Source organism: Anomaloglossus baeobatrachus, chromosome 1 (genome assembly GCF_048569485.1).
Source record: "Anomaloglossus baeobatrachus isolate aAnoBae1 chromosome 1, aAnoBae1.hap1, whole genome shotgun sequence".
Classification (NCBI taxonomy): domain Eukaryota; kingdom Metazoa; phylum Chordata; class Amphibia; order Anura; family Aromobatidae; genus Anomaloglossus; species Anomaloglossus baeobatrachus.
In genome coordinates this window covers 667,478,628-667,493,144 of record NC_134353.1, presented here as the reverse complement: position 1 = coordinate 667,493,144, position 14,517 = coordinate 667,478,628, and the positions used below count along the sequence as shown (strand labels likewise).

Genomic DNA, 14,517 nt, shown 5'->3' with positions numbered 1-14,517 from the left:
TGTGCCCATGCAGGCACAGAGAACGCTGAGAACATGGCGACCGGAGCGAGGAGAGGGGGCGGGGCCTACTCTGAGAGCGGCAAAAGGATTCTGTCAGTGAGGTAGCCAGGGGAGGGAATCTTTCCTCAATGAGGAGTGTCCCTTCGCTTGTGCTGCACAGCCGCTGGGCGGAGCTACACTGCCTCTCTGCATGACTGACATGCAGAGACAGTGGAAACCGAAACTAGGCCGGGGCCTAGAGTAAAACATGCGGCCGACGTGCAGGCACCATCGGCGCGGTTCTCCAGTGAAAACTGGAGAACCGGCCGGAAATGTTAACACCAAACATAAAACACATTCCCCCAATAAAAAAACATAAAGGACCCTTGGAAAGACCACTTTCTGTGGTAATAACGTCTCATATACTTAGCTTGTGAGACGCAGGTTGCCAGGGTCCTGGGGGGTGATAGCTCCGTCCAGCAGGGTCCTGCAAAAGGGCTGCGGATGGAGACCGGTCTCCTGCAAAGCAGTGAGAACCGTGTTGGCTCCCACTTCAAGCCAGAGCCCCAGCATGGGATGGTGAAGGAGCGCGGCATGAAAGGGATACAGCCCTGAAATCAACCTTAACAGCAGCCCCGCAGTGGGGTGTGAAGGGACATGCCGGGAGTCCAGACTGGACCCGCTTTTCTTCCAAATCTTTGTCCAAAAGGAAAAATCAAAAATCAAAATCAGAGAATGCATGTGTGTGTGATCCTCCTGAAACACAAAGCATGAAACTGGCTAGGACTGGCTAGCAGGGGGTGTATATGCTAGGAGGGAGGAGCTACACGTTTTGAGTGTAGTAACTTTGTGTGTCCTCCGGAGGCAGTAGCTATACACCCATGGTCTGGGTCTCCCATAGGAACGATAAAGAAAACTTTTTTTGTGCAAGAAAACTATACCAAAACTCACATCTATAACTTACTACCTTAATCAATACAATTCCTGGTATCAAAAAACTCTAGATCCATCTTCAGCAGAGGACACCGCTCACCAAGCCTATAGGCTTCCTCCTTGCCGGGGAGAGGGTGGGCAGAGGGGTATGGCACTCTCCTGAAGAATTAACATTCAATGTCTATCTGCATGATTCACTTCATCATTGTTATACCAGATTTTAAAAGTAACTATACATTACATATGTAAAAAAAACCTAATAATTAAACACATACATGTATAAAATTATTCTTTGCAAAGTTATGAATTAATGGAATAAACTTCATTACCTTATTTTACGGCTTTCTTTCACAAACACTCTGGTTTCAAACCCCAATTCATGCTTTAGAAGCATTTTTGAACTGCTACTCAGCACAATCTGCATCTCACTATACTCAAACAACCAGATTAGGGGAAACAGGTTGCTTGAATGCAGTGTAAGGATCTTGCTGAGCAACAGTTGAAAGGAGCTTCTAAAGGAGCATCAACTGAGCACTGAAAGATTACTGTGGCATAATGCATAAGGTAATGAAATTATAAAATAAAAGTTGCCGTATTTTTCGTTTTATAAGACGCACCGGATTATAAGATGCACCCCAAATTTAGAGATGAAAAAAGGTTAAAAAAAAAATTAAATAAAATTGGGGTCAGTCTCATACTCCGGTGTTGTCTTACCGGAGGAGGTTGGCAGCGGTGGTGGAGTGCAGTCACAGGAGCGGTGCTGGTGGGGTCTGTCCTGGCAGCGGTGGGGTCTGTCCTGGCAACGGAAGCTGCGGTGGCTGTGTGGAGAAGGCCTGTGCAGCAGGTGTCCCAGATGCTCTGTCGGTTGTCCTGGCTTCAAAGAAATGGCGCCCGGAACAGCGCGTGCGCAGATGGAGCTCTCAGCCAAGAGCTCAGTCTGCGCACGCGCTGACTCCGGGCGCAATCATTTGAACCAAGAGTATCTGGGACGCCTGCCTGCTCCATACTGCCACCGCAGCCCGCCGGCCCGCACAGAGTGGCAGCCGCCCGCACAGAGAGATAGCCGCCCGCACAGAGAGACAGCCGCCCGCACAGACAGCAGCACCCATTTTTCCACCTCCCTGTAAGCTATATTCAAATTTCCCTTCCACATTTTTGGGAGGAAAAGTGCGTTTTATAATCAGAAAAATATGGTACTTGTTAAATATTCACACAAAAATTAAATTTTTACTGATAAGCAGGAAACTATACTTTATATAACCTATGAGCTTTACATCTACACCACTTCTTACCTGCCGAGCCCTCAATGCAACCTTTGAGTGCTCAGTCTTACTTAGCTGAGTCAGTTCATTAAGAATAGTCATCAGTTCATCTGTAAGTGTTGGATCTCTACCACAAAGCTGGTCCTGTAGTTCCAAAATAATTAATTAATAATCACACTTGGGCCTCAAAAACAAAACAACGGATAAAAAACACCCAAAAATGTGAACAGTCCCAGAACATGTGACTCCAGAAGCCAATGATTGACTGCAGTGGAGATGGGTTAGTGATTTGCTACTAAGATCACAAGTCTGTCTAGATGGAGAAGGGAGTAGAGACCAGTGAGGGACCTGAGAAATGACTGAAAGCCAGCAACAGGGGGTTGTTAAGGCCGCTATTACACAAGTAGATATTTTACAACATTGTAAGTGCATTTAAACAATTGTGGCTTGACAACACATTAAAACATACTGCTGTCAAAACCCTATATTAAATAGTTTTCAGGAAGCCCACTAAATGTAATACTCACAATCAACATAGTAACAAGGATGTTCTTCTTGGCAACCTGAGCATGAGAAAAGATGCATTCTAATACAGGAGTCATATCTGGCTTGTACTGCTCCCGCAAGTTGATCACACATTTGTCATAATGGGCTAGAGAAAAGACAACAGTGATGAGACTTACTAGACAGTCTAATAATTATGTGCTTAAACTTTACAACAAAAACATAAAAACCCCATACATACGGAATAATAGAAGCGCAAAAAGGAGAATGGAAACGTACGGAGAACAATTAACTGGCATAATTAATGGCATATAGATATACCCACAATAAAAGAAAATAATCAGAGAAAAGAAGCGTTGTAGTGGGCACTGTCATGTGTACACTGAACCGTGACAGTGCCAAGTAAAACGCTTCTTTTTTACGGTTTTATTCCAATTCTAGAGGCTTTGCTTGGCTGAGCGGGTGGAGCCGCAGTCTGCACGTCATTACTTTCTATCAGAGTTGTGCCTGTGTCTGCACAACTGATCTAGGTGAGCAACCACAACTGCTTTCCTTTTATTAATATTCCAGGTTACACTATATTGAGTCCCTCTTTTATTTTGTAATTACTCACAAAAGATCTTAGACAGCTTGGACCAGTACCATTGGTTGTGCCACTAGCTTGAACTGCACGCATAGGACATACATTAAAAAAAAATCTCAAAGAAAAAGGATACAACCTTTTCAAGGGCAATTTTTGAGTTTAGTTTAGGGACCCTTGATGTGGGTTGCGAGCTTGCTTATTTTGGCCAAAATATGGATCAATACCTCATGTGTTTTATACATAAGTTCTTCATCTTTTTATTGCACGTTTTTTATGCAGGATGCATCCAGGCCCTTCAGTTTTGGTTGGGTAAATTGTGGTGTCTGTCTTTGTGGGTTGGACTCATATGGGCAGACAGCCTGATCTAAAGCCAGCTTTACACCTTACAATTAGGTGTGCAATCTCGTATGCGATGTGACACGCCCAGGTCGCATATGCGATTGAATGAGATTGCACGTAGGTCGTTCATTTGCAGTCACACGTGCGTTAGTAGTCTATGTTAAATTGATCAATTTTGTGTGCGATCCTTTAGATCATGTGTTCTGTGACGTATGCATTGGGCACCCTTTTTTTTTTTTTTTATTTATTGACTTGCCAAGCGTGTGTAATGTGTAGAGATGCGTTTTTACTATGTCATCTGCCATTCAGCTCTGCTACATGGCCGCTGACAGCAGACACAGACAGCCATGTAGCAGAGCTGAATGGCAGATGACAGCAGACACAGAGAGCCGCACTGTCAGCATGAACTCAGGTGAACCTCACCCGACTTCATTGTCATGCTGCGTCTCTGTCTGTGTCGCGTCCTGATTAGCGGTCACCAGTGAAGGACTCACCAGTGACCGCTAAACTCCTGAGTAAGTGAATTGAGCAGCCCTCTCTCATACTCACCGATCCCCGGCTCTGCACGGCATTCACACTGCTCCGGCGGCTTTTACTGTTTTGAAAAAGCCGGCCGCCCATTAAACAATCTCGTATTCCCTGCTTTCCCCGCCCACCGGCGCCTATGATTGGTTACAGTGAGACACGCCCCCACGCTGAGTGACAGGTGTCACACTGCACCCAATCACAGCAATCGGTGGGCGTGTCTATACTGTGCAGTGAAATAAATAATTAAATAATTAAAACAAACGGCGTGCGGTCCCCCCCAATTTTAAAACCAGCCAGATAAAGCCATACGGCTGAAGGCTGGTATTCTCAGGATGGGGAGCTCCACGTTATGGGGAGCCCCCCAGCCTAACAATATCAGTCAGCAGCCGCCCAGAATTGCCGCATACATTAGATGCGACAGTTCTGGGACTGTACCCGGCTCTTCCCGATTTGCCCTGGTGCGTTGGCAAATCGGGGTAATAAGGAGTTAATGGCAGCCCATAGCTGCCAATAAGTCCTAGATTAATCATGTCAGGCGTCTATGAGACACCTTCCATGATTAATCTGTAAATTACAGTAAACACACACACGCCCGAAAAAATCCTTTATTATAAATAAAAAACACAAACATATACCCTGGTTCACCACTTTAATCAGCCCCAAAAAGCCCTCCTTGTCCGGCGTACTCCAGGATGATGCAGCGTCGCTTCCAGCGCTGCTGCATGGAGGTGACCGGAGCTGCAGCAGACACAGCCGCTCCTGTCACCTCCACACAGCAAATGAAGACAGCCGTGCGATCAGCTGAGCTGTCACTGAGGTTACCCGCTGTCACTGGATCCAGCGGTGGATGCAGCGGTGGCCGCGGGTAACCTCAGTGACAGCTCAGCTGATCGCGCTACTCACCGCTGCTCCTCTCACCTCCACGCAGCAACTGAGGTGAGTAGCGCGATCAGCTGAGCTGTCACTGAGCTTACCCGCGGCCACCGCTGCATCCACCGCTGGATCCAGTGACAGCGGGTAAACTCAGTGACAGCTCAGCTGATCGCGCGGCTGTCTTCATTTGCTGTGTGGAGGTGACTGGAGCGGCTGTGTCTGCTGCAGCTCCGGTCACCTCCATGCAGCAGCTCTGGATGCGACGCTGGACCATCCTGGATTACGCCGGACATGGAGGGCTTTTTGGGGCTAATTAAAGTGGTTAACCAGGGTATGTGTTTGTGTTTTTTATTTCTAATAAAGGATTTTTTCATGTGTGTGTGTGTTTATTTACTGTAATTTACAGATTAATCATGGAAGGTGTCTCATAGACGCCTGACATGATTAATCTAGGACTTATTGGCAGCTATGGGCTGCCAATAACTCCTTATTACCCCGATTTGCCAACGCACCAGGGCAAAGCGGGAAGAGCCGGGTACAGTCCCAGAACTGTCGCATCTAATGTATGCGGCAATTCTGGGCGGCTGTTGGCTGATATTGTTAGGCTGGGGGGCTCCCCATAACGTGGAGCTCCCCATCCTGAGAATACCAGCCTTCAGCCGTATGGCTTTATCTGGCTGGTTTGAAAATTGGGGGGGACTGCACGCCGTTTTGTTTTAATTATTTAATTATTTATTTCACTGCACAGTATAGACACGCCCACCGGCTGCTGTGATTGGGTGCAGTGTGACACCTGTCACTCAGCGTGGGGGCGTGTCTCACTGTAACCAATCATAGGCGCCGGTGGGCGGGGAAAGCAGGGAATACGAGATTGTTTAATGGGCGGCCGGCTTTTTCAAAACAGTAAAAGCCGCCGGAGCAGTGTGAATGCCGTGCAGAGCCGGGCCGGGGATCGGAGATCGGTGAGTATGAGAGAGGGGGTAAGAGGGATAGACTGACATGGACAGAGAGTGAGGGACAGAGATAGTGACGGACTTACAGAGATTAGTAAATGACAGACATTGTGAGGCGCTTCAGAACGCAGCTTTTCAGCTGTCCTCTGAAGCAGACCTTTTTTAAGCTGCGGTGCAGAGCGCACACCTGCGCACATAGCCTCAGACATCAAAATCGTATGAGGGATGTCACACGTTTCAATTGACTAGGTTCATACAACAAAACGTCCAATGTATGAGGAATAAACGACGTGTATGCGATCACCGTATTTTCGTTCAATCTTGATTGCACGTAGGTGTCACACGCAAATACGTCACGAACGATGCAGGATGTGCGTCACTTACAACTTGACCCCGACGACGGATTGAAAGATTTATTGAAGCGTGTAAAGCAAGCATAATACTATAGGCGTCATCAATAGCCAAAAACTGTGCATCACATAAACCTGTGTGACCGGGGCCCTATGCAATCTTCATCTGTGTGCATTTGTAATATTAGGCAGCCACCCAATCCATGAATTGGTAGGTTTGTGAGTGGTGTCATCAGTAATTTGCACCTATGATGTGCCCACATTTATCATGGAGGTCTGCTACATTCTGCTAGTGCACTGGTAATCTGAGCAGGTTTTGGTAAGGTTGTATATTTTTCCTTGAACTGCGCGCCGTTGTATGTAAGCAGGTTTTTTTTTACATTTGTGCATGCACCACTGTCGCTCATAGTCTTCTCCACGCGGTCTTCAAAAAAATGGCACCGCATATCGTGGTACACGCATGCGCAGACTCCAGCGTTATTTTAATGAAGACATCACTACTGTGGCAATGCGCACGCATCACGAAAAGCAGCAATGGCGGCACGGCGGGATATTTAATTCAAGAAAAGGGAGGGGGCACGCCAATGAGAAGGCAAGTGGAGGAATTTACAGCAAGGACTGGACGCACAAAGGCCCATCCTCTAATGCAAACGTCAATCAAAGGTGCAGTACATTTCTGGAACTTTGATTATGGATATATCAGCAATCAAGCATCCGATCTTTCAAGAAAAGGTATGCTTGGATTCAGCATCTTAGTGCCAGTATGGCACTGCCTTTACTTTATATAGCAAAAGCCTGGTGATTGATTCCCTTTAAGGTTGGGTCTTTGAGAAACACTTTGTCCACTAGAAGTGGTGGATTTAGACAGTCAATATACCTATGAGGAGAGGCCAGCTTAGGGAGATTAATAGAAAAGGAAGTGTCCAGATGCTTGGGTTTGTAGAAGCGCCTGTCTGGATGCTTCCATTCTCTGGTCAGAACCTTGTCAAATTCTGTAGTTATTGAAGTTTCTAAAGGTGCATTGAACTTTCTTAAACGAGATACCATCTGCAAAAGATGGGGGTATAAACTTGAAATCCTTGACCTGTAAGGTGTTGTAGACTGCTTAAATAAGATTGTTGATCATGCCTCTCTGCTTACAGGATTGGTCAGTATCATATCAAACTGCAAATCAGAATACAAGCTATTGTTTGACCAACAGATCGATCTTATTTTTAGTGATCTGCAAGAGGAGATACATGGTCCTATCACCCAGAGTGTGTGACTCATTCAGCACTGTTCTCGTTACCTATGGTGGAGTTCTCGTTACCTATGGTGGAGTTCTCGTTACCTATGGTGGAGTTCTCGTTAGCTATGGTGGAGTTCTCGTTAGCTATGGTGGAGTTCTCGTTACCTATGGTGGAGTTCTCGTTACCTATGGTGGAGTTCTCGTTATCTATGGTGGTCTTCTCGTTACCTATGGTGGCCTTCTCGTTACCTATGGTGGCGTTCTCGTTACCTATGGTGGCGTTCTCGTTACCTATGGTGGCGTTCTCGTTACCTATGGTGGAGTGACAGACGGGCCTCACTAATTCTACCCTGATCTAAAAAAAGAGAAGGAAAGATAGCCAAATGGAAAAACTACAGGAAAAAAAAAAAGAAGAAGAAGAGGTAGCTATAAACAGATCTGGAAAAAACAGATTGGTATCTGCCTTCTATTAACACTAAGGGTGTAGACTGCAGTAGCAGCAGCAGCCAACACCCTATGTTTCCTGTATCTACTAATTATTTAAAATGGAAACATTATTTTAACAGAACGCCAATGAGAAGAAATTTGCACTACGCACCATATTGGAACTGCGTTTCCACCTGCAGGTAACGCCTTAGTAAATCAAGGACCACTGACTTCATATAGCCACGTATTCCACTACGGTACCTGTTAAAAATAAAGAAAAAAGAGAATTTTGTTTACTTACCGTAAATTCTTTTTCTTATAGTTCCGTATTGGGAGACCCAGACATTGGGTGTATAGCTTCTGCCTCCGGAGGACACACAAAGTACTACACTCAAAAGTGTAGCTCCTCCCTCTGAGCATATACACCCCCTGGATAACCAGATCTAGCCAGTTTAGTGCAAAAGCTGAAGGAGAATAGCCACCCACAAGTAAAGACAGAGCAAGAACCGGAACAACCCGAGCCTCTGTCTACAACAACAGCCGGTGATAACACGCGGAACAAGAAACTGCCAACAGGCAACAGGGAGGGTGCTGGGTCTCCCAATACGGAACTATAAGAAAAAGAATTTACGGTAAGTAAACAAAATTCTCTTTTTCTTTATCGTTCCTATGGGAGACCCAGACATTGGGACGTCGCAAAGCAGTCCATGGGTGGGAATAAACAGAAAACTGGGAAGTAGGCGGAACCTAAATTCACAAATGGGCGACAGCCGCCTGAAGGATGCGTCTGCCCAAGCTCGCATCTGCCGAAGCATGAGCATGCACTTGGTAGTGCTTTGCAAAGGTATGCAGACTAGTCCAAGTGGCAGCCTGACAGACCTGCTGAGCCGTAGCCTGGTGCCTGAAAGCCCAAGAGGCACCGACAGCTCTGGTCGAGTGTGCCTTGATCCCCGGCGGGGGAGGCACCTGAGTACACTGGTAGGCATCGGAAATGGCCGACCTGATCCAACGAGCTAAGGTCGGCTTAGAAGCCGAGAGGCCCTTACGCCGACCTGTGGTTAGCACAAAAAGAGAGGTGCACCGCCTAAGAACAGTGGTGCGAGACACATAGATCCGGAGCGCCCGCACCAGATCCAGAGTATGCAACGCTTTTTCAAAGCGATGAACAGGAGCCGGACAAAAGGAAGGCAGGGAAATGTCCTGGTTAAGGTGGAAAGGAGAAACCACCTTAGGGAGAAAGTCCGGAGTCGGACGGAGAACCACCTTGTCTTGGTGAAAAACCAAAAAGGGTGACTCCGAAGAGAGCGCAGCCAAATCAGAGACTCTCCTGAGGGAAGTTATGGCCACTAGAAAGACCACTTTCTGTGAAAGACGAGAGGCTCAAAGGGGGGTTTCTGCAAGGCCGTGAGGACCAGATTGAGGTCCCAGGGATCCAAGGGCCGCCGGTAAGGCGGAATGATGTGAGACGCGCCCTGCATGAAGGTGCGCACCTGAGCCAGCCGGGCGATACGCCGCTGGAACAACACTGACAGAGCCGAGACTTGTCCCTTGAGGGAATTGAGGGATAGTCCTAGCTGCAGACCGGACTGTAGAAAGGACAGAAGGGTCGGCAAGGAAAAAGGCCAAGGAGCATGGCCGGAAGAGCGACACCAGGACAGGAAAATTCTCCAGGTCCTGTGATAGATCTTGGCCAAGGAAGACTTCCGAGCCCGAGTCATAGTGGAGATGACTTCAGGAGGAATACCAGAAGCCGTCAAGATCCAGGACTCAAGAGCCACGCCGTCAATCTGAGAGCCGCAGAATTCTGGCGGAAAAACGGACCTTGTGAGAGAAGGTCTGGACGGTCCGGAAGATGCCACGGCACCTCTACGGACAGATGGAGCAGGTCTGGGTACCAAGCTCGCCTGGGCCAGTCCGGAGCAATGAGGATGACCCGACGGCCCTCCTTCTGATCTTGCGCAGAACTCTGGGCAAGAGAGCTAGAGGGGAGAGGGGGAAACACGTAGGACAGACGAAACTGGGACCAATCTTGAACCAGAGCGTCCGCTGAAAAGGCCTGAGGATCATGGGAGCGAGCCACGTAAACCGGAACCTTGTTGTTGTGCCGGGATGCCATTAGATCCACTTCCGAAGTGCCCCACTTGCGGCAGATTGACCGAAACACTGCCGGATGTAGGGACCACTCGCCACTGTCCACGGTATGACGGCTGAGATAATCTGCTTCCCAGTTTTCCACGCCTGGGATGTGGACTGCGGATATGGTGGACTTGGAGTCCTCCGTCCATTGAAGGATGCGTTGAACCTCCAACATTGCCAGGCGGCTGCGTGTCCCGCCTTGGTGATTGATGTAGGCAATCGCTGTCGCGTTGTCTGACTGGACTCGGATGTGCTTGCCCGCCAAAAGGTGGTGAAAGGCTAGGAGAGCTAGGAGCACAGCTCTGGTTTCCAGCACATTGATCGAGAGGGCTGATTCGGACTGAGTCCAAGTGCCCTGTGCTCGGTGGTGGAGACATACCGCTCCCCAGCCAGATAGACTGGCATCCGTGGTGAGGATCACCCAGGACGGGGCCAGGAAGGAGCGTCCCTGAGACAGAGGGGCCGAAGCCACCACTGAAGGGAGCCCCTGGTCTGTGGCGACAGAGCCACTAACCTGTGCAAGGAGGAAGTCCGCTTGTCCCAATAGCGGAGAATGTCCAGCTGCAGAGGACGCAGATGGAACTGGGCAAAGGGAACAGCCTCCATTGACGCCACCATCTGACCCAGCACCTGCATTAGGTGCCTGATGGAATGACGGCGGGGCCTCAGCAGAGAGCGCACCGCCAGATGGAGGGACTGCTGTTTGACTAAGGGCAGCTTCACAAGTGCCGGCAGAGTCTCGAATTGCATCCCTAGGTACGTGACCCTCTAGGTCGGAGTCAGAGTGGATTTGGGCAGATTGACAAGCCACCCGAATTGGACTAGAGTGGCGAGAGTGAGCGAGATACTCCGCTGACAGTCTGCGCTGGATGAAGCCTTGACTAGAAGGTCGTCCAGGTAAGGAATCACTGCCAACCCCTGGAGGTGCAGAACCGCAACCACTGCTGCCATGACCTTGGTGAATACTCGAGGGGCCGTGGCTAACTCGAAGGCGAGAGCCACGAATTGGAAATGTTCCTCTCCGATTGCAAAACAAAGCCAACGCTGGTGTGAAACTGCAATTGGCACATGCAGATAGGCATCTCTGATGTCGATGGATGCCAGGAAATCCCCTTGGGTCATTGAGGCAATGACTGATCCCAGAGACTCCATGCGAAAATGCCGCACCTGAACATGCTTGTTGAGAAGCTTGAGATCAAGGATGGGCCGGAAGGAACCGTCCTTTTTGGGGACTAGGAAGAGATTTGAGTAGAAACCTCTGAACCGTTCCCGGGCGGGAACCGGTACAATTACTCTGTTGGCCTGCAAGGTGCCACGGCCTGAGAGAAGGCGCAGGGGGGAGTTGACAGAAAAAATCTGTTTGGCGGGCTGGAAGAGAATTCTATCCTGTAGCCGTGGGAGATGATATCCCGCACCCACTGATCGGAGACGTGTTGAAACCACACGTCGCCAAAGTGGGAGAGCCTGCCACCGACTAAGGACGTTGCTGGCGCGGCCAGATAGTCAAGAGGAGGCTGCCTTAGTGGCAGCAGCTCCTGCGGTCTTCTGTGGACGCGCCTTTGTGCGCCAGTTGGGTTCTTGGTCCTTGGCTGAGTTAGTGGACGAGGCCGAGGGCTTAGAGGATGACCAGTTGGAGGAACGAAAGGAACGAAACCTCGACTGGTTTCTACCCTGGGCAGGTTTCCTGGTTTTAGTTTGTGGCATGGAAGTACTCTTCCCGCCAGTAGCTTCCTTAATAATTTCATCCAGTTGTTCACCGAATAGCCTGGATCCAGCAAAAGGGAGCCCAGCAAGGTACTTCTTTGAAGAAGCATCTGCCTTCCACTCTCGAAGCCACAAGATCCTGCGGATAGCGAGGGAATTAGCCGAAGCCACCGCAGTGCGGTGAGAAGCCTCCAGCATGGCAGACATGGCATAGGATGAAAAAGCTGAAGCTTGGGAAGTTAAGGCAACCATTTCGGGCATAGATTCCCTGGTGAGGGAATGCATCTCCTCTAGAGAAGCAGAGATGGCTTTGAGAGCCCACACTGCTGCAAAAGATGGGGAGAAAGAGGCCCCTGCCGCCTCATACAGATTTGGCCAGAAGGTCAACCTGGCGGTCAGTGGAATCCTTAAGAGAGGTGCCATCAGCCACTGATACAACTGTCCGGGCTGAGAGTCTAGACACCGGAGGGTCTACCTTTGGTGAATGAGCCCACTCCTTGACCACCTCAGGTGGAAAGGGAAAACGGTCATCAGAACCACGCTTTGGGAAGCGTTTGTCAGGACAGGCCCTAGGCTTGGTCACAGTGGCCTGAAAACTGGAGTGGTTAAAGAACACACTCCTTGTCCTCTTAGGCAAGGTAAACTGGTGCTTTTCTGCCAGAGAGGGTTGCTCCTCTGATACTGGCGGATTGAGGTCCAGTACAGAATTAATGGACGCAATCAAATCACTAACATCTGAGTCACTTTCGGACAGATCAATGGGGCACATGGAGGTAGCCTCCGAGCCCCCAGTAACGGCATCCTCCTCGTCCTGCGAGTCAGCTCTTGAATCAGAGCCGCGGGACGAGGAAGGAGAGGGAGCCCTGCGTCTCCTCTTAGGAGGACGGGGTCTGGGACCAGATGAAGAATCCTCTGTGAGCTCCGCTGAGAGAGCCCTAGCAGCAGAGGCACCCTGAGAAGGGGGCTGATGCATGTTCAGCAAAGTCCGGGACAGCTGTCCCATGGAGTCGGCAAAAGACTGGGAGATTGACCTAGAGAAGGATTCTACCCAAGCCGGGGGTTCAGCCACCGGAGCCGGAGCAGCCGGAGGGACCACTGTGGGTGCGATTCCAGGCTGAGGCATTGTCAGGTTAGAGCAGGCATCACAATGTGGATATGTGCTCGGTTCAGGCAGCACGAGCTTACATGCAGTGCATATTGAGTACAGCCTTGCAGCCTTGCTCCTCGTGTGAGACATGCTGCTGAAGTGGGGGCTCTGAGCCAGAATGACCCCCAGAGAGTATATAAGAAGGTCCACAACCGGAGGTTGTGGCTTACCAGACCGTTTGTGTGCCCTCCAGATCCCACAGCCCGGACCCCCAAGCACCTTAGGAGGGATGCTGCAGCCAGCGCCGATCGCAGAGAGAAACGCTGATAAAATGGCGCCGGAGCGAGGAGAGGGGGCGGAACCTGCTCTGAGAGCGGGATCTGGAGGGCCAAAGAGATTTACAGGGGAGGGGACATGTACTTAGAGAGGAGTGTCCCTCCCCTGTGCCGAACGGCCGCTGGGCGGAGCCGCACTGTCCCTCTGCATGATTGACATGCAAGGGCAGTGAAATCAAAAGTAGGCCTCCGGCGAAGCCGGGGCCTAAATTTAAGCGATGCGGCCGGCGCGCAGGCCCCATCGGCGCGGTTCTCAGGCGACAACCAGAGAACCGGACGGAAATGTCAGAACAGTTAAACAGCACACTCTCCCCAACAATAAAACACAAGGGACCCCCCGAATATAAACGTCTCAGATACTTAGCTTGCTGAGACGCAGGGTTCCAAGTCCCTGGGGATGAGTCCTCCGTCCAGCAGGATCCTGAAGGGCTGCGGATGGAGACCGGTCTCCTGCAAAGCAAGGAAAACCGTGCTGGCTCCCACTTCAAGCCAGAGCCCGAGGGATGGTGAAGGAGCGCGGCATGTAAGGCTCCATCCTTGGAATCAACCTTAACAACACCGCCGACACAGTGGGGTGAGAAGGGACATGCCGGGAGTCCAGGCTTGGACCCGCTTTTCTTCAAAAACTTTCCAAAATGAAAAATCAGATGAGAATGCATGTGTGGATGTATGCCTCCTGAACACAAAGCAATGAACTGGCTAGATCTGGTTATCCAGGGGGTGTATATGCTCAGAGGGAGGAGCTACACTTTTTAGTGTAGTACTTTGTGTGTCCTCCGGAGGCAGAAGCTATACACCCAATGTCTGGGTCTCCCATAGGAACGATAAAGAAAGTTTGCTTGAAAGACAAGATTGTTTTCGTGAAAGATGCATTTGGATGTTGGGCGACAACGGTGTTTCAATTTGCTGTCTGATAAGTTGCTGGGATCTGCCTCTGACCAGGCTGTTAAACTAGGTTTACTCTGGAGCACTGCAGCATTTCAGAGTTAAACATATGTGACTGAACTCATGCGCCCAACGTCTGATGCCTGCCGCCCGTGGATTGGGCAGCACGTACCAGCTAGCAGGTTCCCATTAAAGGTTAATATCGTTCTGAAGTTGTGTGGCTGCTGCACTGAGAGCCCAGCTACTATTTCTATAATTCAATGTTTGGATGTGGGGCAATATAATATTTTAAAGCAGTTTTATATTGAAATCATACTTTATATACAGATATAGCACTATAAAAACAATCCAATAAGGGTCTAGCAACTTCAAAGCAGATAGAAAGCAAATGCTCTGAAAAAGAAATAATAAC

General features: G+C 49.4%; 1 protein-coding gene across 3 annotated transcripts in view; it reads right to left on the bottom strand.

Annotated features, from left to right (window-relative positions):
- Positions 1-14,517, bottom strand: part of ACACB (acetyl-CoA carboxylase beta) — a 352,023-nt gene that overhangs the window by 113,837 nt on the left and 223,669 nt on the right. For all 3 annotated transcript variants that reach the window (XM_075320034.1, XM_075320035.1, XM_075320036.1), the window contains 3 exons: positions 8,131-8,219; positions 2,702-2,826; positions 2,205-2,318 (listed from right to left, as the gene is read on the bottom strand). In XM_075320034.1, coding sequence (XP_075176149.1) covers positions 2,205-2,318; positions 2,702-2,826; positions 8,131-8,219 — 328 coding nt within the window. The remainder of the gene's footprint in view (positions 1-2,204; positions 2,319-2,701; positions 2,827-8,130; positions 8,220-14,517) is intronic.